Source organism: Equus przewalskii, chromosome 9 (genome assembly GCF_037783145.1).
Source record: "Equus przewalskii isolate Varuska chromosome 9, EquPr2, whole genome shotgun sequence".
Classification (NCBI taxonomy): domain Eukaryota; kingdom Metazoa; phylum Chordata; class Mammalia; order Perissodactyla; family Equidae; genus Equus; species Equus przewalskii.
This window is the reverse complement of record NC_091839.1, coordinates 7107349-7127647: the sequence shown is the minus strand read 5'-3', so window position 1 is coordinate 7127647 and position 20299 is coordinate 7107349. Positions and strand designations below refer to the sequence as shown.

General features: G+C 55.4%; 3 protein-coding genes across 8 annotated transcripts; 2 read left to right on the top strand and 1 right to left on the bottom strand.

Annotated features, from left to right (window-relative positions):
- Positions 1 to 5276: 5276 nt before the first annotated feature.
- Positions 5277 to 8013, top strand: TYROBP (transmembrane immune signaling adaptor TYROBP). Of its 2 annotated transcripts, none has more exons than XM_008543335.2 (5): positions 5277 to 5433; positions 5814 to 5840; positions 5996 to 6136; positions 6311 to 6354; positions 7782 to 8013. In XM_008543335.2, exons 1-5 carry the CDS (start codon positions 5346 to 5348, stop codon positions 7845 to 7847), a joined length of 366 nt encoding a protein of 121 aa, XP_008541557.2. In that variant the 5' UTR covers positions 5277 to 5345; the 3' UTR covers positions 7848 to 8013. The 2 variants fall into 2 exon arrangements, with proteins under 2 accessions (XP_008541557.2, XP_008541556.2); XM_008543334.2 differs by having other exon boundaries at positions 5278 to 5433; positions 6308 to 6354.
- A 142-nt stretch (positions 8014 to 8155) lies between these two features.
- On the bottom strand, positions 8156 to 12831 carry HCST (hematopoietic cell signal transducer). 4 transcript variants are annotated; one of them, XM_070632689.1, is made up of 5 exons: positions 12703 to 12831; positions 9527 to 9622; positions 9100 to 9123; positions 8541 to 8672; positions 8156 to 8311 (listed from the first exon to the last, which is right to left on the bottom strand). In XM_070632689.1, the coding sequence occupies exons 2-5, from the start codon at positions 9567 to 9569 to the stop codon at positions 8271 to 8273; spliced, it is 240 nt and encodes a 79-aa protein (XP_070488790.1). In that variant the 5' UTR covers positions 9570 to 9622; positions 12703 to 12831; the 3' UTR covers positions 8156 to 8270. The 4 variants fall into 4 exon arrangements, with proteins under 4 accessions (XP_070488790.1, XP_070488793.1, XP_008541554.2 ...); XM_070632692.1 differs by having other exon boundaries at positions 8156 to 8308; XM_008543332.2 differs by lacking the exon at positions 12703 to 12831 and having other exon boundaries at positions 9527 to 9724.
- On the top strand, positions 11533 to 18452 carry NFKBID (NFKB inhibitor delta). Of its 2 annotated transcripts, none has more exons than XM_070632687.1 (12): positions 11533 to 11677; positions 13005 to 13105; positions 13274 to 13334; positions 13707 to 13924; positions 14183 to 14373; positions 14466 to 14571; positions 14689 to 14835; positions 14952 to 15003; positions 15087 to 15235; positions 16649 to 16765; positions 17072 to 17236; positions 17810 to 18452. In XM_070632687.1, exons 4-12 carry the CDS (start codon positions 13919 to 13921, stop codon positions 17861 to 17863), a joined length of 987 nt encoding a protein of 328 aa, XP_070488788.1. In that variant the 5' UTR covers positions 11533 to 11677; positions 13005 to 13105; positions 13274 to 13334; positions 13707 to 13918; the 3' UTR covers positions 17864 to 18452. The 2 variants fall into 2 exon arrangements, with proteins under 2 accessions (XP_070488788.1, XP_070488789.1); XM_070632688.1 differs by lacking the exon at positions 11533 to 11677 and adding an exon at positions 12330 to 12608.
- The last annotated feature ends 1847 nt before the right edge of the window (positions 18453 to 20299 follow it).

The following is a 20299-nucleotide window of genomic DNA, read 5'->3' as shown; positions in this document are numbered from 1 at the left end:
AAGGAGGCAACCTGTAAAATCGATTCTGATGTGAATGACGGAAGTCTTACCAGAAAGTCCTGGATGGCATCAGGATTGGTGTAGCCCCAGGACTGATTCTCTGGCCCTCCTGGAGGTTCAGTGGTCTCCCTAACATCCCTGAACACATCCCCTTCTCTGTTTAAACTAGTTACATGGCTTCTCTTGTATGGAACAAAGAGCCCTGACTGCTACAGTCGGGTCAGGTTAACCTTGGTTTGATGACCAGAGCTGGGGGGTTGGGCATATGTAGTTCCTACTTTCCATCTGGAATCAGCAGGTTCTCTGAGAAGGGTGTGGGGATGGGATATGTCATGGCATCTATTGTACTGATGACCCAGTGCCCCTCCTTTCTTCTGGGAATCACACTCCCTTTGTCTTAGTGTGGGTTCTCCCAGAACCAGACACTGGGAAGAGGATTCAAGTGCAAGTCATTTACTTGGGAGGTTCAGAGAACGCCGGTGGGGAGAGGGGAGGAGAGGTGGGGAAGGGGGAGTCGGTGAAGGCAGGTTATCTAGGAGCTTAATCTTGCTGGGGAGTTCTGGCAGACAGTGTAGAACCCTAGAATTGTTCCATCCAAGGGGTGAGGGAGCTGGGGTATTTACCCACTGGCTCCCATCAGATATTGGCAGAGGCAGCTGCCAGAAGCATTGACTCCCTGGCCCTTCCTAGCTTGGGCAGAGTGGGTTCCAGCAGTCAGAAAGAAGCCTCGAGAAGACAGCCACAGTGCAGGCAGTTGGAAGAGGGTAGTGTGTTTGGAAATGGTAAATGCTAGGGGAACGGGGGTTAGGCAGCCGTGGCGTCCCCTACAGGCTGCTTCTAGAGACTGTCCTTCCCTCCTGCTCCATCTCAGTGTTCTGAAGGATCCTGCCATTTTCTTACAGACTTCACTCCCTACCCCAGCCAGCTTGGGGTGGGCAGGTAATTCGTGCTGAGCCAATCTTAGCCCTTTCCTAGGATTTTTTTTTTATCATGGGACCAGCAAGAGTGAGCAATTGATGGCAGAGACTCTGCTGTTCCATAAGGAACAGAGAGGGCTGAACAAAGCTGGCCCAGAGAGAAGCAGAGGCAAGCTATGGACAGAGGGTCCTGGGGTCAACCCAGATGTGTCCGAAGGTCCACCACGCCCTATCCTCTGAGGTCTGGGTGCTCAGCTTTCCCTTAGAGCATCAACCTCCGGATCTTCACAGACTTCGCCCTCTGAACTCAGCTAGCTCGAGCTGGGCATCTGCAACGATGGCAGGCAGGACACAGATTTGGATGTAGTAACAAAGTCCCCCAAATAGCGGTTCTGACTCCATTGTCTTTCGCTTTGTAACGGACCATCCAAAATGCAGTGGCTTAAAACGACAACGCTTTCTTATTTCTCATGATTCAGTGAGCTGACTGGGTGGTTCTTCTGCTCCACGTGGTGTTGCCTGGGGTCACTCATGTGGCTGCACTTGGCTGGCAGCTGGCAGGTACGGCAGATCCACGGTGACTTCTTCCACCTGCCTGGAGCCTTGGCACTTGCTCCCGGCTGGGGTGCCGTGGTTCTCCTCCACGTGGCCTCTCTGTCCACACGATATCTCGTCCTTTAGGGCCTCTGTGTGCAGCCTCACTCTCCAGGAAGGGAGCCTGGTCTTCCTTACAGCATGGCAGCTGGGTTCCAAGAGAGTAAAAGTGGAAGCTACAAGGCTTCTTAAGGCCCGGGCTCAGAGCTGGCACAGCATCACTTCCTCTGCGTCCTTAGTCAAAGCCAGGCACAAGGTCAGCTCAGAATCCAGGGGAGGGAAAATGCACTCTCTCTCTTGATGAGCGGGATGGCATGTGCATACTGGGAGGAAGAAATTCTTGTGACTGTCTTTGGAGAATTCCTACCATGAGTGGCTTAAATCAGGTAGAAGTTTCTGTCTCCTGTAACAGTCCAGGGCTGGGGCGGCTCCTCCAGGACGATCGGCTCTGAGGCTCCTTCTTTCTTGTTCCTCCTTTGTCCTTATGATGTGGCCCTCAGCCACTAGTTCCAAGAGGACCCCTCCCGCGTTCCCGTTCCAGCAAACAAGAAAATTGAAGAGGAGTCACGTGCAGCCTTCCACAAGGCTCTGACAGATAAACTGCCCGTCCACTTCCCAAACCGCCCATCAGCCAGGACGCGGCCATATGGCCACTCTAAATGCAAACGAGGCCAGGAAACACAGTTTTCACTTTAGTGGCCAGAAGCCCTGCTAAAAATCCTGTCGAAGGAGCAGGAGGATATTGGAGGACACTAGCGTTCTTACCTGTCAAGTGACTAATTCAAGAAGAAAGAGAGCATGTCTGCAGAGATGAGGAGCCATGCTAAATCCACCCTGTTACCACTAGTGGCCTTTAGTCCGATAGCCAAGGAACACCGATTGAGCATCTCCTATGTGTGCTGGGATTACAGCAGTGAGCAAGACGGAAAGGTCCCTCTTCTCATGGAGTTTCCATTCTAGATGAAGGGGCAGACAGTAGAAATGGGGACACAAATCAGAGAGTTTCAGGTGTGACAAATACAGGAAGAAAATGCTGCAGGTGGTGGGAGATGACTTAAGCAGTGGTGGTCAGTGGAGGCCCCTGTGAGGGTGTGACGTTTGAGCTGAGACTTGGAGAATGAGAAGGGACCAGTTATACAAAGACTTTGGGAAAAACATCCCGGGCAGAGGGAACAGCAGGTACAAAGGCCCAGAGGTGAGAAGGAGCCTGACTTATTCCAGCAACAGCAAGGGGGAGGGGAAAGGACAGAGGGGTGGGCAGGTCTTAATGGGAACAAATGTTTTGGTTCTCTCGGGTAATTGCTTACTTCTGTGGAATTGCTGAATCGCTGGGTAGGTAAGTGTTTAACTTTATAAGAAGCTACCAAAACTCTTTTCTGAAGTGGTTGTTCTCTTTTACGTTTCCACTAGCAGTGTATGAGATTTCCAGCTGGCCCACCTGATGGGGTCAGTCTGTTGAACTGAGTCATCCTGGTGGGTGCGTAGCGATATTTCATTGGGGTTTTCATTTGTATTTCCCTAATGACTAATGATGTTGAACGCTTCTTCACGTGCTGATTGGCCATTCATATATCTTCTTTTATGATGCGTCTGTTCAAACCTTTAGGCCGTTAAAAAAAAATAGGTTCTCTGTTTCAAAAAGTTTCCACTGGCTGCCGCGGGGAGGATGGACTGTAGGGGGCGAAAGTGGAAGCAGGGGGAGTGAGGAGGGCCTGCTGCTTCCCTAGAGGTGAGCTTGTTGCACGTAATTTCAACAGAGTGCCTGCTTTTTGGGAAAGTCAGCTTTGGCCTTCCCTGACTCTCGGACTGCCTCCAGGAGCGACTGAGACACTTTAGAGAGAGAGAATTGTGGGGGAGGTGGGCCACCCTGCTTCCTGGAGTCTGGCGGTGGGGTGGGGCCCAGCCCTCCGTCTCAGCCTTCTTTCACCCACTGTGGGGGGACCCCATCTGCCCGTGGAACGGAGACCCTGGAGAAGGGACCAGCCCAGGCCGGCATTCTGTGGTCTGCACCCTACAGTCGTACCAGGTGCGAAAATATTGAACTATTTCACTTCTGGGTGGTAAAGAAGTTCTACCCCACATCCCACAGATCTCTGCCATCATCCCAGTCCGTTCCCTTGGGTCACTTTGGACTTCCCCACATCTCTGCAACTGAAAGGGGGCCCCAGGACTCGGGCCCAGTCCTAGGGCCACATCAGTTCTGATGGGCTGGTGCCTGGGTGTGCTGGCTATGACTGAATGGTGGGGACGGCCCAGGCCTGGCTGCAGCTGGGAGGAGGCTGAGAGGCCAAGGGAGGTTTTTATCAAGGTGACCCCAGAACTGGAGACCTGAACTTCTAACAGTGACGCTAATGAGGACACTGAATTAACAGTCCTTGAGCGTACACACTGTGCCAGGCAGGCATTATTCTGATCGACCTCACAAAATCCTTGCAATAACTTGGACCATTGCAGCAGCTTGGCCCCTGCTCCTGTCCCCACTCCCATAGTCTGTCCTCACGCCCAGCCACAGGGTGCTGGGGAACACCTGAGTCGGACCAAGGCCCTCCTGGCTCAGAGCCTCCTCTGGTCTCTGCCGGCCCCTGGCTCACCCGGCTCCAGCCGCCCGGACAAGCCTGGTGGCCTCGAGGGCCTGCGGGGTCTGCTCGCTCCACGCTCACTCCACGCCTGGTCAGGGGTGGGGCGGGGGGGGGACGGGTGTTGGTTCTTTAGCGACTCGACTCAGGACTCCGCCAAGCCTGGGTAGTGGCAGCTGGTAGCAGCCAGTGCTGCCTGGACTGGGCCCTGACCCTCCTCTGGACTCCAAAACCCCTCCCCCCACAACGGGCCATGCAGCGTCTGTCCCATGATCAGCATCCAGTTTCCCCTTTTCTCTCCTGAGCCCCGGCCCAGGGAACGGTGGGGTGTGACGCCTGGATGGGGGAGGGGGGCTTCCTGCTTCTGGCCCTAACCTCAGGTTCCTCCTTCCCCAGCCCCGGCTCCTGTCTCCTCCTGGGTGGCCTCCCTCAGTTCGTGCTTCCAGCCACTTCCTCATTTGCTGGGGCAGCCCAGCCCGGCCCAGGAGTCACCACACTGCCGCCCTCCTGCTTCACTCCAAAGCCCCAATCCTATGTCTGTGTCACTGTCTGCTCCTCTCCCTCTTTCTCTGCCTCGCCGTCCTTTTCTCCTTCCCTATTTTTCATCTCGGTTCTTTTTTCTTTCTCTCAAAGGGTCAAATATCTGTCTTTGGCTCCTGGGGTCCATTTCACCTTTATTTGCCGTGTGACCTTGGGCGAGCGTCTTTACCTTTCTGTAATATGGGGATGATAAGATTGTCTACCTGAGAAGGCTGTTGTGGCGCTCTGATTAATCAAGGTTCTGATTATCAAGTAATTATAGCCGGCACTTATAAAAAGCTGACAAGTGTCAGACCCTGTTCTAGAAACACTAATTCATTTGATCCCCACAACACCCTATGAAGTAGGTACTATTTTACTCCTCGTTTTACAGATGAGGAAACTGAGGCCCAGAAAGGTTGAGTGACTTGCTCAAGGTTGTCCAGCCAGGAAGAGGCAGAACTGGCTTCAATCATGGTCAGCCACTGACCCTCCTGGTACAGTGATGTCTGACCCCTAATTGGGGTGGAGGTCTAGTTGACACATGGATGCCTTGCCCTTCGGGTCCAGCCTTGGGCTGCAGCAGGAGCGCTGGGATGTCTGGGCTTCATTCTTTCAGGCGTTATTTTTCTCTGTCCCTCCTCCCGTCCTGTCCCCTCCTTCCTCCTGCCACCACCCACCTCAGACTTCCTCCTTCACTTGGTTCGACGCTACGCCACATCCCACCAGCCCTTGGACTATGGTGTCCAGCAGCGTCGCCGGCATCATGGGGGACCTGGGGCCCTCCCAGAGGGTCCTGCTCCTGCCTCTCCTTCTCATTGTGGGTGGTGAGTTGGGGGCTTCTGTAGCTGCCTCCTGAGCCCCTGGGCCCAGCGCCGGGCAGGGCAGAGAGCAGGGTGGAAAGAGAGAACCAAACGGCAGGGTTGGGATGGGAGGAGATCCCCAGCTCCTCAAACCCTACGGGTCTCTCTCAGAGCCTGAGCCCCCAAGATCTGGCCTCTGGTAGAAGCCGGGAGAGGGAACTCTAAGGGTGTTGGGACAGGACAGTCGGTGTAGAAGTAGAAGTTGATGATGACAGCCCACAGGCCCCACCAGATGTTGCTCTCCACCCCGCCTCTTGGCTGTCGGAACCTACCCTCTCCAGCTTTTATTCCTACCCGCTAGTCACTGCCCTGTGCCTCAGTTTACCTTCTTTTTCTCTCCTCAGGTCTCAGCCCTGTCCAGGCCCAGAGTGGTAGGCCTAGACCCTCAATCCCGCTCCCTACCTCCCAAAGACCTCCCCATCTCTGCCCCTTCCCCACTCTCTCCAGACCTCCCCCTGCTGACACCTCCTCCCAGTTCCCAACTCCCACTGGAACGCCCCTGACCCTGTGCCACATACCTTCCCAGAATGCAACTGCTCTGTGGTGAGCCCCGGTGTGCTGGCAGCCATCGTGCTGGGGGACCTGGTGCTGACCCTCCTTATCGCCCTGGCCGTGTACTCCCTGGGCCGCCTGGTCCCTCAGGGGAAAGGGAAAGGGGCTGTGGAGGGTGAGTGGGGCTGGCGGGGGATGGCCCGGGACTTGCCTGGCGGGGAGGGGAGGCTCCCAAGTCACCATCATCCAAAGGGATGGTGATGGAGGGGCTGATTTCGCATCAATAAAATGGTCCCCATTCACCACCTTGTCTCTGTCTGCACCCTGCACCACTCGCCACCCCCAGCAGTGACACGGAAACAGCGCATCACAGAGACAGAGTCGCCTTACCAGGTGAGGAAACCACTCTTTCGCTCCTGCCCTGTGAGTGTCTGTCCTAAACACTCCTCAGTCTTCCCCGGACCGAGACCCTGAAGCCACTTTCTCAGCAGCACTGTAAACCCTTGAAGACAAACAGGGCGTCTGCCCAAACCTGCTTTCAATGAGCAATCAGGACCTTAAGCTCAGCTTAGTGGGAGGAGAAGAAATAGGAGGGATGGCTTTGCCTTTGCGAAGGCAAATGCAGGCCTCAGCCAGAAGGCAGGCTCCAGATTGTTCTGGAAAAGCCCGGGCTGGGACAGGCTGGTTTCCGGGAGAAGCTCTCAGAAGGGATATAAGGATATAATTCAGCCCTAGTTTGGTAACTAAAGAGTTCCCGAATTGTTTTGGGAGGGATCATGCATCCCTTTGAGAAGCTGGCGAAAGCTAGAGACTCCTCAGGAAAATCCACACCAAAAATGCAAAATCGTGCATATAATCTAGGGGCAGTGCAAGCATCCTTGACACCCTTCTTAAGAACCACGATCCAGCCAGACGCTTCTCTCCACCTCCTGCCTCTCTGTCAGCACCATTCTGACCCTTCCGGGGGTCATGGGCTCCTCTGATAATCTAATGGAAGCCAAACAGCCCCTCCCCGTGAAGACGCACATCCAGACGGGGCATTTGCCATTGATTTCAGGGATTCTGTCTGAGGGCTGCCTCTTGGGGCCACAGACTGTCCTCCATCCCCACCCCCCGTTGTGAGTCCTGCCCTGTGAAGTCTGTTTGAATTCTCTGCGCCCAGTTTTGCTTTGCCTCACTTGTGGGTAAACGGTCTCTTCATAAAGTGTGACAGTCTTGAGTTTGGCTCTGTGACGTCCAGGAGACAGAAGGGGCTTTCACTTACTGCGGGCACTGAAATTTTAGGGCCAAGCCTTACTCCAAGGTATTCACGCCTTTGGTAGGATTTGTCGAGCATCTGTACGGGCTGATGCTGGGGACACAGCAGCAGAATTTACAACCTATCTGGGGAGACGGACTGGAAGCATGTTAACAAATAAGATCATTTTGGGGAGGTGTCATGAAAGACATAAAACGGGTTGATGTGACCGGGAGTGGGGTGTGAGGGAAGACACCACAGATGGGGAAATCAGGAAATGCGTCTCTGAGGAAATGACACAAGTTGAGACATGAAGAGGGGGAAGGAACCATCTGTAGGAAGATCTAGGGGGCCAGTGTTCCAGGCAGAGAGAACAGCATGTGCAAAGGCCCTGAGGCTGGGGCATAACGATAAGGTAGAGGAGAAGGGGAACACTGAATGGACTTGAGTAAAACCCAGATCTCTTCCATGGCTGCAAGCTTGAAGAAGCTGCGAGGGGAGTTCTGGGAGAGGGCTGGATTCTTTTTGAGTTTATTTGGTGGATCCCTTCCACTGATGCTCCCTACCCTGTTTTTCCCTTTAGGAGCTCCAAGGTCAGAGGTCAGATGTCTACAGTGACCTCAACACACAGAGGCCATATTACAAATGAGCCCAGACCATGGCAGTCAACAACCTGATGCCTGGATCCAGTCACTCCTGATGCCTACTTAGCACCCTATTCCTACTCCCACCAAGATACAGATTCACGGAGTGCCCTCCTTGAGATGCCAGACCTTTCCCCACCACTGCCCCCAAATAAACAAGGCACCCCTAAACCCTGTTGAGTTATTCCAGATCCTTGGGCTGAGGGGAGGGGGATATGTGGGGTTCTGGGGGAGAGTCATGGACCCAGAAATAGCTAAATGGGATGGAGGCTTCGGGGACCCTGGGGTTCTTTGAATAAGAATTCGAAGTAGATGTATTCCAATTGCTTTATTCCAAAGCAACCCAAAGCTGGGAGTGGGTTTCCTGTGCCATCACACACAATCCGGGATGAGAGGGTCAGAAGTCAAAGGTCGCAGTTACAGGGGGCTCAGCCTCTGGCAGGCATGTTAATGTAGATTTTGCCATCTTCTAGGGGTGGGGGAGAGAAAGCATGAGGCCTGACCACTCCTGCCCACCCACATCTCCTCCTCCCTGGGGGCCCACCTCTTCAGGGGTTTCCTCAGGGGTTCCCCTAAGCACCGCCCCCAGGGTTTCCCCAGTACCACCTCCAGGACTTCCCCGGGGACCCCTCCCTGGGGACCTCCTCCCTAGGGACACCCTACTCCCATCCTCGCCCTGCCCCTGCCCCTGCCCTCACCTTGGGTGGGCCTGCTCCGGGGACGCATACACACAAATACGACCGCCACGATTAGCAGCGACACCACCGCATCGGCGGCCACGAGGCCTGCCAGGAGCGGCAGGGAGAGGGGTCCACACCCAGAACAGGAACCTGAGGGTGGGGGCCAAGACAAGAAGGCAGCTGAGGGGCTCCAGACCCTCAGAGCTGTGCTTTGGGCATATGGGGCAAAGGAAGATGCTGAAGGGGTGTCACAGACTCCCTGGGGTTGCACTTGGGGGTGAAAGGGGGAGAAACTGAGGGGTTCCAGGACTCGAGGGCTGTGCTTTGGGCATAGTAGGAACTGCCAAAGAGAGGCTGGGGGGTGGCCAAGTCCCTGGGGCTTCACTTTGGTGATGAGGGCAGTGAGATGGGGACCCAGGGTGGGCTTCAGATCCTCTGGGAGCTCTGATTTGGAATGCGAGCTGAGATGGTGACCTGGAGAGTCACTGGGAGAGTTCCAGGGCCCTCGAGACACACTTTAGGGATGCCAGCAGTCCCTGAAGTGGCATGGCAGAGGGAAGGAGCGTCAACTTCTCACCTGCGGTTATCTGAGCTGCAGCCACTGTGAGAAGAGAAGGAAGGTGGATCAGCGGGGAGAGGTGGTTCCCAAAATAGGGTGCAGGGAGAGGGGACGTCCTGAAAAGTAACCCCTACTCCAGAGAGATCAAATGAGCAAGAGGGGTCAGATGGGAAGGGGAGCTCCCAGAGACACAGAGAGAGACAGAAAATCAGAGGGAGAGGCAGAGACCCAGCAGTGAGAAGGGAGATGAACAGGCAGCCACTCCAGACTCAGTTTCCCTCCCCAGAGAACCAGGTCCAAAGCTGCATAGATCTCTGGGAAGAGAGGGGAAGGGAAAGGGTACTGGGAGAAGGACACGCCCTGAGTACTCCTCCCTTCAGATGCCACCCAAGCCACCCCTTTCACAAATACTTGGCTTGCCACCCCCCATAACCTCTGGCTTCACCTGGGAGCAAAAGCAGGAACAGGACGTTGTCTGGAGAAGCCATGGTGGGCTGAGGGCTGGAAGGGGTCTGGCAAAGGGCTTTGGTCCAGAGAAGTCCTGAGGAACAGTGGGGGAGTAGACTGGCAGCAATAGCGGATGTCACCCTGCTGGTGACAAAGCCACCTGCTTCCTGTGTTGTGTGTGTGGGAGGGTGAGAGGTGGCGGGTCCCTGTGACTGCCTTCAGGGACCAACTGGGGGGAGGGTCAGAGAAACCAGGGAGGCTGCTACCATTGTCCAGGTGGGAGGTGACAGGTGGACCAGGGTGTGGGCACTAGGGAGATTCTGGAAAGTTTTGGAAGTAGAGCTTGCTGATGGAGTGGATGTGGGTATGTATGAGAGAGAAGGACCCAGGATGACCAAAGCTTCTGGCCTGAGCAACTGAAAAGATGGAGCATCCTTTGACAGGATGCAGAAGGAGGGAAGTGAGTGCAGGGGGAAAATGCCTGAGGTCTGGGCACACTGAATTGGAAATGTCTGATAGAGCTCTGCAGGGGGAAAATGCCTGAGGTCTGGGCACACTGAATTGGAAATGTCTGATAGAGCTCTGCAGGGGAGGAAGATAAATCCTCCACCCTCTCTGGGTCCTTCTGGCTGGCCTAAGAATTAAATTTACATGAGATCGAGTAACAGGAGAAAATCAAAGCTTTATAACATGCATACATGGGAGAAACTCAGGAAAACTGGGTAACTCCGCAGAATGGCCAAAGCTATCACCTTAAATATCATCTTCAGCTAAAGACACAGGAGGATGTTGGGGGTAGTGGTTTGGGGTTTCAAAGGGGACGAAGGCAGTTCACACGAGATGCAAAGGCAAATGTTTGGTAGATGAGAACAGGCTTAGCAAGGACCCTCATAGTCTATGAGACCCAGAGTTATCTATGGTGATGGCCTGTCTGAGAGGCCATCTTAAATTGTTTAAGATAATTTAAGAATTATCTTAAATTCTTTTAGGCACTTAGGGGGAAGGTCAAAGTTTCTTTTAGTCTTTTGTTCTTAAAAATAATCAAAGCAAAGAGACACATTTTGGGGTGGCCAATTCTGATCCCCGGCATCTCCTTGTGGAGAAGTTGAACAACCACAGCTGCCTCTGAGTTCAGGGGATAAGTCCGGCCTGGAGATGTAAATTTGGGGGTTGATGGCTATGGATGGTATTTAAAGCTATGAGACTGGATGAGATCACCAAGGAAGTGCGTATAGAGGAGCAACGTCCCCCTCCCCCCCCCCCCCCCCCCCCCCCGCCCGCCCCCACAATGGGTGGAGAGGAGGAAACAGCCAGGGAAAGCAAGGAGCAGCAAGCGAGGGAGGAGAACCCGGAAACATGGAGTCTTGGAACCCGGGGAGAAATATGATTGACACGGTCAGCGCTGTGGATGGTCCCAACATGGGAACTGAGAAGGAGCCTCCCACCGGAATGTCGCTGGGCTTGAGGGCTGGGAAGTCCTGCCCGCTTCGTTCATAGCTCCACCACAGCGCTCAGCAAAGTGCCCCCACCCCCCACCCCGCCCCCCGGCCCCGCGGTAATACATAATTGTAAATGATGAATGAATGAGAACCGAACTCTGGAATAAAAGGTGATGGGAGGAAGACGGAGCAATTTGAGTCCACCTAGATCACTCTTACCAACAGACCTTTCCTCCCTCCAGACTAGGGAGTCCAGACCCCCAGTCCCCTCCTCCTTTGCGACCCAGTAATAAGCCCCCCAGGCCCCAGCCCAGGGCCCCGCAGTCAAGGCCTCCTGCACCCCCTGGACACAGACCCGTAAATCGAGGCCCCAGGGCCCTCCTCCTTCAGGAGTCCGCTACCCCAGACCCCTTCCCCCTCAAACCAAAGGTGGGGTCCCCAGCTCCCTCTTTCCCGAGAGACTTAGGCCCGCAAAATCAGCCCCGCCCCTTGAGAGCCCGGGTTTACTGGAGCGCGACGCGGGGACTCCCCGGCCCGTGGGCGGGGCCCCGCCCAGGACGGGGCGGTGCCAGAAGCTCGTTTAAAAACTCGCGGGGGACCGGACCCAAGATCGGGGACCCGGCGGCGGCTCCGCGGGGACACAGCGAGGCTGGCGCAGCGCCGAGGCCGGGGCCCTGGGGGCCCCCAGTCCGCGCCCCGGAATCCCCGAGGTAATGGGGGCAGGGAGGCGCGCGGCACGCTCGGCGGTGGGAGGGTGAGCGGCCGGCGTGCGGGGCTAGGAGGGGGACTCCGGAGGCTCTAGGGACGCAGCTGGAGCATCACGTCCTGGGTCCTAGGAGTGAGGGTACCCGGTGTTTGGAGGGGGCAGGGGGCCCGGACCCCTGGGTCTTGATGGAGGCGCGGCTGGGATCCGGGCTCCTGGGTCCCGAGGGTGAAAGGGCTGGGAGCCCGGACCCCTGGGTCCCGTGGAAGGAGGGCTGGCGGCCCGGATCCTTCCCCTGGGGAGAGGGCCTGGCCTGAGTCGTCGGGGGCGTGGTTGTTTCAAACCAGCCCGGGTCTCCGTGGGGAGGGTCGGGCGCCTGACCGCGGGGGGTCCACGCCGGCCGTGACCTGCCCTCGCCCCGGGATTTCCCGAGTCGCCCCGCGTCCGGGGTCCCCGGGCTGAGCAGGAATTCCCCACGTGCGGGGATTCCGCGAGCGCCACGCTCGGCCGCGCGCCCCGCCCCGGGACCGGACACCTGGGCCGGCACCCAGAGTTAGGGGAGATGGAAGATTCCCTTGCGTGAGCGCCGTGACGTCAGCGCGTCGCGTCTGTTTCCGTGTCTGCCCTCCCCCGCTTAACCCTTCCTCCGCCGGAACCGGCTCGGAGGGTGTGGGCTGAGAGCCCGGGCTTCCTAGGTCCAGGCGTCTGGAAACTGGGACTCCCAGGTCCTAGGGAGGAGGAAGCCCGGACTCCTGCGTCCCGGGGAAGGGCCGCTGGGCTCCCAGATTCCTGCGGGAGGGGCCTGCACTGCGGGGCCTGAAGGGGCGCGGGGTCTGAGCCCCTGGATCCCTGTTGAGCTAGGGGGCTATTGACTCGTGCTTCCCCGGGGACAGGGGCCGGGGACTCGGACATCCGGTTTCCCGAGGAAGGAGTATCAGGTCGGCTTCTAGGGCCGAGGGATGTTGGGAACCTGGGTTGCGTCTCCAGGGAGTGATGCCCGGTGACCCCCCTCTCCCCTCCCTGCCCACCGACCTCAGGCCTGGGAGATCTGGAAGGTGGGATTTTTCACGGAAGTTGGGGGTGCTGCAGAAGGGCGCTCTCCTCCCCCTTCCTTAGTTTCCACGACGCTGGTGGAAACTTGGGTCAGAGGGGAAAGTGCGGAGCAAAAGGAAGGAAACGGCGGAGGCGGGCGCCACACCCGAAAGTTTAGCTTGGCTTTGGAGTTCTCAGGCGGCATCAGTGTGCCAGTTTTTCCGCGCGGGAGGGAGCCAGAATCCACTCCCCCGCGCCCCTGGGTGACTTAAGGACTCCTGATTACTTCCCTCCCCGCGCAGTGAGCCGGAGTGAGCGCAGCCACTGTCCGTCGCAGACCGTGAAGAAGCTCCTGGAGGAACAGAGGCGCCGCCAGCAGCAGCCTGACGCTGGTGGGGTACCGGTGAGGCCCATGAAGCCCTGCCCTGCCGTGCAGGGACTCGCTGGCTTGCCGCCCTCGGAGCTGATGAGAGATGTCGTCCCGACTTAGATGCCCTGTAGGTGGGGAGTGGATGCTGAGGAGCCTGCCAAATAAATTCCCCCTTGTTCCTTTTTGCTTCTGCCTCTACAGGGACAGTTCCCGCCTCCCCTGGCGCAGCCCCTGACGCCATCTGTGAATGAGGCCGAGGCTGGTAAGTCTGGAAACTCACCTGCTTCCCTCAGGGCTCAAACATCCCAACTCAAAACTTTTAGGAACTTCGGAGTCAGACCCTCCTTCTTGCTGGGACCCAGTAGGTTTGATGCTCCAGATTCTCTTCAGCCCCCCAGTCTATACACCTGTCCTTCGGCGTCCCGGGGCCCAGGCTCCCAGCCTTTTGGAGCTCTAGGAGTCTAAGCCCTCAACCCCTCGGGGTCCCAGAAGTCCAGGTCCCAGCCCTTTGGGGTCCCAGAAGTACTAGCTTTCAGTACCTTGGGAGATTCCAGGCCCTCATGCCCATCCTGCAGCCTTGACCATGACTTCCCTCACTCTGGTAATGAGGGCCCCCCACTCCTCTCACACACAGGCCATACTCACTTCCCAGCACACCAGGAGACTGTGGGTTCTGGACTTGGCAGCCTGGCACCTCCCACGGGCTTTCCAGACTGGGACCCCAACACGCATGCTGCCTACACGGACAGCCCCTACTCTTACCCTGCTGCTGCTGCTGAAAATTTCCTGACTTCCGACTTCTACCCACCCTCGGACCCTGGGCGGCCGTGTCCATTCCCCCTGGGGATGGAGGTGAGATGCAGAGTGGGAACGGGATGCTGAAGGGCCCCTAGAATTCCCAGTTGCCCTCATGCAGTGTTCTGAGATGTCTGGGGCTGGGTTAAGATCCCATTCCTCAGATTGGCAAAACTGAGGCCCGAAGGTCCAAGGTCGCTTGGTACAGATGGGACTCCCAGCCACTCTGCCGGCGCTCTGTATGTGTACGTGTGTGTCGTGGATTGGGAAGAGGGAATTAGCTGACGGGCTCTCCCTACCACCCGCACCCTTCAGGAACCCCTGGATACCCGGCTCTATGCAGAACCGTCCCTGCCACAGGCGGGATCCTGGAGAGGTTCCGGACTCCCCTCAGGACCCCCACAGTTGCCCCCTGTGGTCACCGGACCATCGCTGGATGCAGCCCGTGCTCACATGCTGGCTTTGGGGCCCCAACAGCTGCTGGCCCAAGATGAGGAGGGGGACACGTGAGTATAGGGAATATGAGTATGGGGAATGGCGTCGGCAGGCTCCCGGCTTGCTGGGCAGCTGTGCTCACTGCCGCCCCACCTGTGCTCAGGCTCCTGCACCTGTTTGCGGCTCGGGGGCTGCGCTGGGCAGCATATGCTGCAGCCGAGATTCTTCAAGTGTACAGACACCTGGACATTCGCGAGCATAAGGGCAAGGTGAGGGCTGGGGGCCTAGACTCCTGGACTGAGGGCAGAGGGGCTGGGGGCCTGGATGCCTGGTTTTCAGAAGGGAGGGGCCTGGGGGTCCAGACTGACCTTTCCTGTCCCCTGCAGACCCCTCTCCTGGTGGCTGCCGCCGCCAACCAGCCCCTGATTGTGGAGGATCTACTGAACCTGGGAGCAGAGCCCAATGCCGCTGACCACCAGGGGCGTTCTGTCTTGCACGTGGCTGCTACGTATGGGCTCCCAGGAGTCCTCTCGGTATGGCCAGCTGGCAGCTGGGGTGAATGGGGTGGACTGGTTGCCCGGATCCTGGCTTCCAGTCTGGGAGACCTGGGGAGACCCTAATCCAGCCCTCTGCCTTCTCTTCCTCCCAGGCTGTGATTAACTCAGGGGTTCGCGTTGACCTAGAAGCCAGAGACTTCGAGGGTGAGTTGGGTGCTGAGCAGGGCTGGTGTTGCAGGCGGGGTGGGCACTCCAGATGCAGAGCCCTCACTGTCTCCATTCTGCAGGCCTCACACCGCTCCACACAGCCATCCTGGCCCTCAACGTTGCTATGCACCCACCCGACCTGTGTCCCCGGGTGCTGAGTACCCAGGCCCGAGACAGGCTGGCCTGTGTCCAGATGTTGCTGCACATGGGTGCTGATCACACCAGCCAGGTGAGCTGGGCTGCGGGCAGCCGGCCCCTCGGAGGGCGTGTGGCATGGGGGCACCTGGCTGTCCAGGGGCTCCGAACAGACCATGACCATTGCCTCTTCCCAGCTGTGTGACCTTGAGCACGTTACTTCACTTCTCTGTGCCCCAGTTGTCAAGTGGGAATAACGTTACGGGTCCTAGCTTATAATTATCAAGCGCTGCTTATTTATCAAGCCCTGAGTTTCATGGATTAGCTAATTGAATCCTCAAAGCCAGCCTTTGACACGTGTGCTCTTATTACTGTCTCTGTTTTACTAAGGAAACTGAGGCACTAGGAGTCAAAAATCTTATGGCTCGTGAATGTCAGAGAGAGCACTGGAACCCAGGTGGTCTGACCCCAGAATCCAGCTCTTAACAATCCTGTTATTCTCTCTCCCCTGACAGTACCTCCTTCACAGGCTGGCTGAGAAAAGTAAACATCCACTTATTGTTTTGGGTTTTTTTCCCGAAGAATTTGGAACACAGATAAAGTACAGAAAATAATAAAATGAACTCCATGTACCCGACATCAGTAGCCAGTCCTGCCCCGTCCACTCATCCACTTTCCTATATTACTTTTAAGCACACCCAAGCATATAATTTTATCCATAAATATTTGTGTCTTTAAAAGATAAGAACTCTTTTTAACCTCAATACCATTATTCCACGTTAAAAAAAAATGAACAATCTCATGATATCAGATGTCCTGGCTGTGTTCAAATTTCCACTGGGCTCTGAAGTGACGTACATTTATTTTTTTCATTTAAAATAACTAGCATCCAAATAAAGCCCAAATACGCAATATGTCTTTTTAAGTTGCTCTTAATTTAGAGCTTCCCCTGCCGTCTCCTGGTTTTCTCTTCATAATTTATTTGGTGAGCCAACTAGGTAAAAACACATAAAAGTTTTACTGTTCATTATCGTTACAAACTCTTTAAAGACACATAATAAAGTTTCATTGTGGAAAATATCTTTATTTGCTCCAAAATATGAAGAGAACAGCTCAATATGGAAGTGGATATACACTTAGTCAGTCCACTGCTCAGCTCGCATCCTTGTAGATAAAGTACAGTCTATGTGGGATGTTGGTGCATTTTACTGTGCTTAATAGAATGTGGGGTGGCCAGGGCAGCTGCTAGCCCAGAGACGTCCTTTGGTGGATTAGAAAAGGAACTTTTTTCTCAAAGACACCTGGGCTGGAAACTTGTCATGATAAATGTATAGTTCTATGATGCACATGACATTGTACTCTTGTATAGTGCACAACACATACAACTGTATAAGGCACCCCTGGATGCTTGCAAAGGAGAGACAGGGCTTCTAAAGGCTCTTGGGTTCTGTGGGAGGGGGCCTGGGTGTGAGAACTGGCCTGACCTCTGCTGTTCCTCTCCCTCCAGGAGATCAAGAGCAACAAGACAGTTCTGCACTTGGCCGTGCAGGCCGCCAACCCTACCCTGGTTCAGCTGTTGCTGGAGCTGCCACGGGGAGACCTGCGGGCTTTTGTCAACATGAAGGTGGGGGCCTAGTCTGGAATGTGCAGCTTATGTGAGATATGGCAGAGAAGGGCAGTGGGATGTTGGGAGTCCTGTGGGCTGTGGCCATGGAGGGGATAATGTGTGGGACATGTGTAGCATGTGGACGTGGATTGGGGGATGTGTAAGACATGGACAGAGGGGTGGGTGGAACGTGGTTGTGGAGGGCGGTCTGGGAGGTGAAAGGGGACATGTGGGACAGGGATGTGGCAGAATGTGAAGTGTGCTGCTGAGGTCCCAGACCAGCTGAGTCTGAATCCGTATCAGCCCTCCCCTCACTGTCCCCAGGCCCATGGGAACACAGCGCTCCACATGGCGGCTGCCCTGCCCCCTGGGCCGCCCCAGGAAGCCATCGTCCGGCGCCTGCTGGCAGCTGGGGCAGATCCAACCCTGCGCAACCTGGAGAACGAGCAGCCTGTCCACCTGCTGCGGCCCGGGCCGGGCCCCGAGGGGGTAAGCACCAAGCCCACCCTGACTGCAGAGTGGCCTCTGACCTACGGGGTGAGCCCCCGACCCCACCCATTCCTGACCCTTATTCAACCCTGACTTCAAAATGTGACCTCTGACCCCAGTGTTTGCTCCCTTACCTTGTAATGGCATGTCCTTACCTCTACTTCCACTCTGACCTCAAAGCGTATCCGCTGCTTCTAACCCTGAATCCTGACCTCAAGGTGTGACCTTTGATCCCCAAGTATGACCTCCAACCTTCTGCCCCTGACCCTGAGTCCTGACCTCACAATGGGACTTCTGACCCCCAAATGTGACCTCTGACCCTTTCCTTCTACTCTTTGACTCCCAGTCCCCAATACTAACGCCAGGTGGGAACCCCCAACAAACACCTTTCCCTTCATCCTCAATGTGTGAACCCTGACCTTCACCCCCAACTCCAAATCTTGACTTTGAACGTGACCTTCAAACCCAGCCGACCCCACTCGCCCTCTCTAAGCCCCAACTTCTCTGGGTGTGCCTCCCCCACCTCTCCTGGCAACCTCCCAAACTTCTCCGCCTGCCCTGTCTCGTCCCCAGCTCCGGCAGCTACTGAAGAGGAGCCGTGTGGCACCCCCAGGCCTGTCCTCTTAGGACTCAAACCCAGAACCTGGACTGATTTTCCAGTCCCCACCGTCCTGTGGGACAGCCAGCGTATGCGAATGTTGCAAATCCGTGATAATGTATGTGGAATGTCCTGCCATTGGGGTCTTACATTAAAACCCCAAAATGGCTGCTGGGGGGTAAACAGGCCCCAATATTTGGGGTGTTGTAATACCCCTCCCCCACCTGCAAGGAGCCCTCTTGATGATTTCTGTGAAATCGAGGCCCCTTGATTGTTTCTGTGAAACACTCTGGACCCCTAACCCTTTCCCCACCGGGATCTTTTAGGGTCCCCTCCTCTAACTTAGCTCGTCATACCTGGAGCCCCAGATGTAATTCCCCTCCATGGTACTTGGGGCATCTCAAAACATCTCCCAGTAGCATCCAAGTAGACCCCCCAGTCTCCCCAGGACCCACCCCCTGCAGGTCCTTAACTCTGAGACGTAGGAAGGACTGTCCTAGCTGAGAGTCCCAGGTTCTCCTGCTTTCTAATTCAGGGCCCACCCTGTCCCAGACCTCAGCATTCCAGTGAACCCCTCCCCTGTCTGAAACTCCCTATTAAACTCAGTTTGGACTAGAACTGTCATCTGGTCTCTGGGGGCATTGGTGCAGGGGAGTGGCTGGTGCCTGGCTGAGGAGTCAGGTTCAGATGAATGTGCCTGGGTGGGACGCGTAGCAGACACTGTGGGTGCCACCCTGTCGACACCTGGTGTTCTGACGGCTGAGGCCAGCGAGGGAATCTTTGTTTGTGGCTCTGCCCTGGGTATGAGTGTGCAAACCTTGAATGCCAGGGAGTTCCTGCCACTTCCCCCTCCCGCAGCCCCCTACCAGGGACTGACAAGATGGTGTATAAACACCCTGGGTCCCTCACCTCTCCGTGGGAGAACTCGCAAGTGCGTGGTCTGCACTGGCTCTCAAAGTTCCCCTGCAGAATTAAGCTCCACTTCCCCACAGTGGTTCTCGCTTGATAACATACCCTTTCTTGTCTGCTTTCCCTTTTCTGTGTCACTTCCTACCCACCTGACCAAAGTTCTCCACCCCTTCCAATAGTCTTGTCCTCACATCCTTGCCTCAGCATCTGCTTCTGGAGAAACTGAAAGGCAGACAGAAGACCTCCACAATGCCCCCTTCTCATACCTGCCCCACAGCCTCTGCTCTGGCCTCCATCCCAATCTTGCCACCTCAGACAGCCCTTGACCCACTGTAGCCCCCCACTGCTCAGAGCCTCATGGACAACAAACCAAGCACACTTCAGGGTGTGTGCTGGTGCCTCTGCCCCAAAATGTAAGGCTTAAAACAGTCACCACTTATTTGTTCATGATTCTGTGATCTGGACTGGGCTCAGCTGGGCAGTTCTGCTATCTTCTTCGGTCGCTCATGTGTCTGCAGTCAGCTGGAGGCCCGATCAGGCAGGACGGCTGCACTCACGTGTCTGATACCTCAGCCGAGACGGCCGGAACTGCTGGAAGTGGGCTGAGCATCTCTCTCCATGTGGGTTCTGCAGGAGGGTGGGTGCATCCCTTCACAGCTGGCTCCCGGAGGGAGTGTTCCAAGAGAATGAGGCCCTGCTTGCATCGTGCTTGCTGACCTCCCGTTGGTCAAAATCAGTCACGTGGCCAAGCCCAGACTTGGTGGGGAAGGGAGCACTACCCAAGGGCATGAATTTTGGGAGGTGGAGTTGTTAGGGGCCACCAGTGTAAGTCTCCTGCATCAGCTGCCCTGTGCCGGCATGCGTGAGCTCTTCTGTGTACTCACATAGAGGCAGCTGGCCCGTGAAGAATTCATGGAAATACACTGTAAATGTCACCTCTTCTAAGAGCTTAATTGAAATTCATCTTACAGTCAATTATGTGGCATAGTTTAATTTCTGCCTTGTTTTCCTTTTGGTACATAAAATAATACTATTTCTTATCATTAATGGCATCTTAGATTCTGCTGAGATCTAAGATGTATATCCCAATATGTATCCATACACACACATGCCACTGACATTGATAAAATGTCTCCAAGAAACTTCGTGTTATTAAAAGAATTAACATTATTTTCAGTGGGAAAACAAGAATGGCTTAGGGGTACAAGGACATCAAATGAGCAATAGTAAAATTATTTTTCCTGCTGGAATTTCAATAATAACAATGTTTTTAAATTAATCACTCTAAGTATTGCCATTAAAAGGTAAACATTAAAGAATCACGCACTGAGCACATGGAGCAAAATGGCCTTTCATTTCCCATCCCACCTGCTTGGAGCTCTTCACCCACTGTTAGCATGTTCATCAACCTTGGCTGTGCAAACCCAAACGCAGCTTTTCCCCTGCTGGTGATGCTGGTCATAGATTTCTGCTAGGGTCATTGGCGTACACCTGAAGATATAACCAGGATCAGATGCTACTGCACACTGGGTGCTCTAATGAAGCTGTGGCATTGC

Bases quoted from the DNA above. Each gene is read 5' to 3' on its own strand.
- TYROBP (XM_008543334.2), top strand. From the start codon at position 5,346: ATGGTGTCCAGCAGCGTCGCCGGCATCATGGGGGACCTGGGGCCCTCC. The intron at 5,434-5,813 runs GTGAGTTGGGGG...TTCTCTCCTCAG, and splicing joins TCTCCTTCTCATTGTGGGTG to GTCTCAGCCCTGTCCAGGCC. The intron at 5,841-5,995 runs GTAGGCCTAGAC...ATACCTTCCCAG, and splicing joins CCCTGTCCAGGCCCAGAGTG to AATGCAACTGCTCTGTGGTG.
- HCST (XM_070632689.1), bottom strand. From the start codon at position 9,569: ATGGCTTCTCCAGACAACGTCCTGTTCCTGCTTTTGCTCCCAG. The intron at 9,124-9,526 runs GTGAAGCCAGAG...CTCTTCTCACAG, and splicing joins GTTCCTGCTTTTGCTCCCAG to TGGCTGCAGCTCAGATAACC. The intron at 8,312-8,540 runs GTGAGGGCAGGG...CCCCACCCCTAG, and splicing joins CCGGAGCAGGCCCACCCAAG to AAGATGGCAAAATCTACATT.
- NFKBID (XM_070632687.1), top strand. The intron at 15,004-15,086 runs GTGAGTTGGGTG...TCCATTCTGCAG, and splicing joins AGAAGCCAGAGACTTCGAGG to GCCTCACACCGCTCCACACA. The intron at 17,237-17,809 runs GTAAGCACCAAG...TCTCGTCCCCAG, and splicing joins CCGGGCCGGGCCCCGAGGGG to CTCCGGCAGCTACTGAAGAG.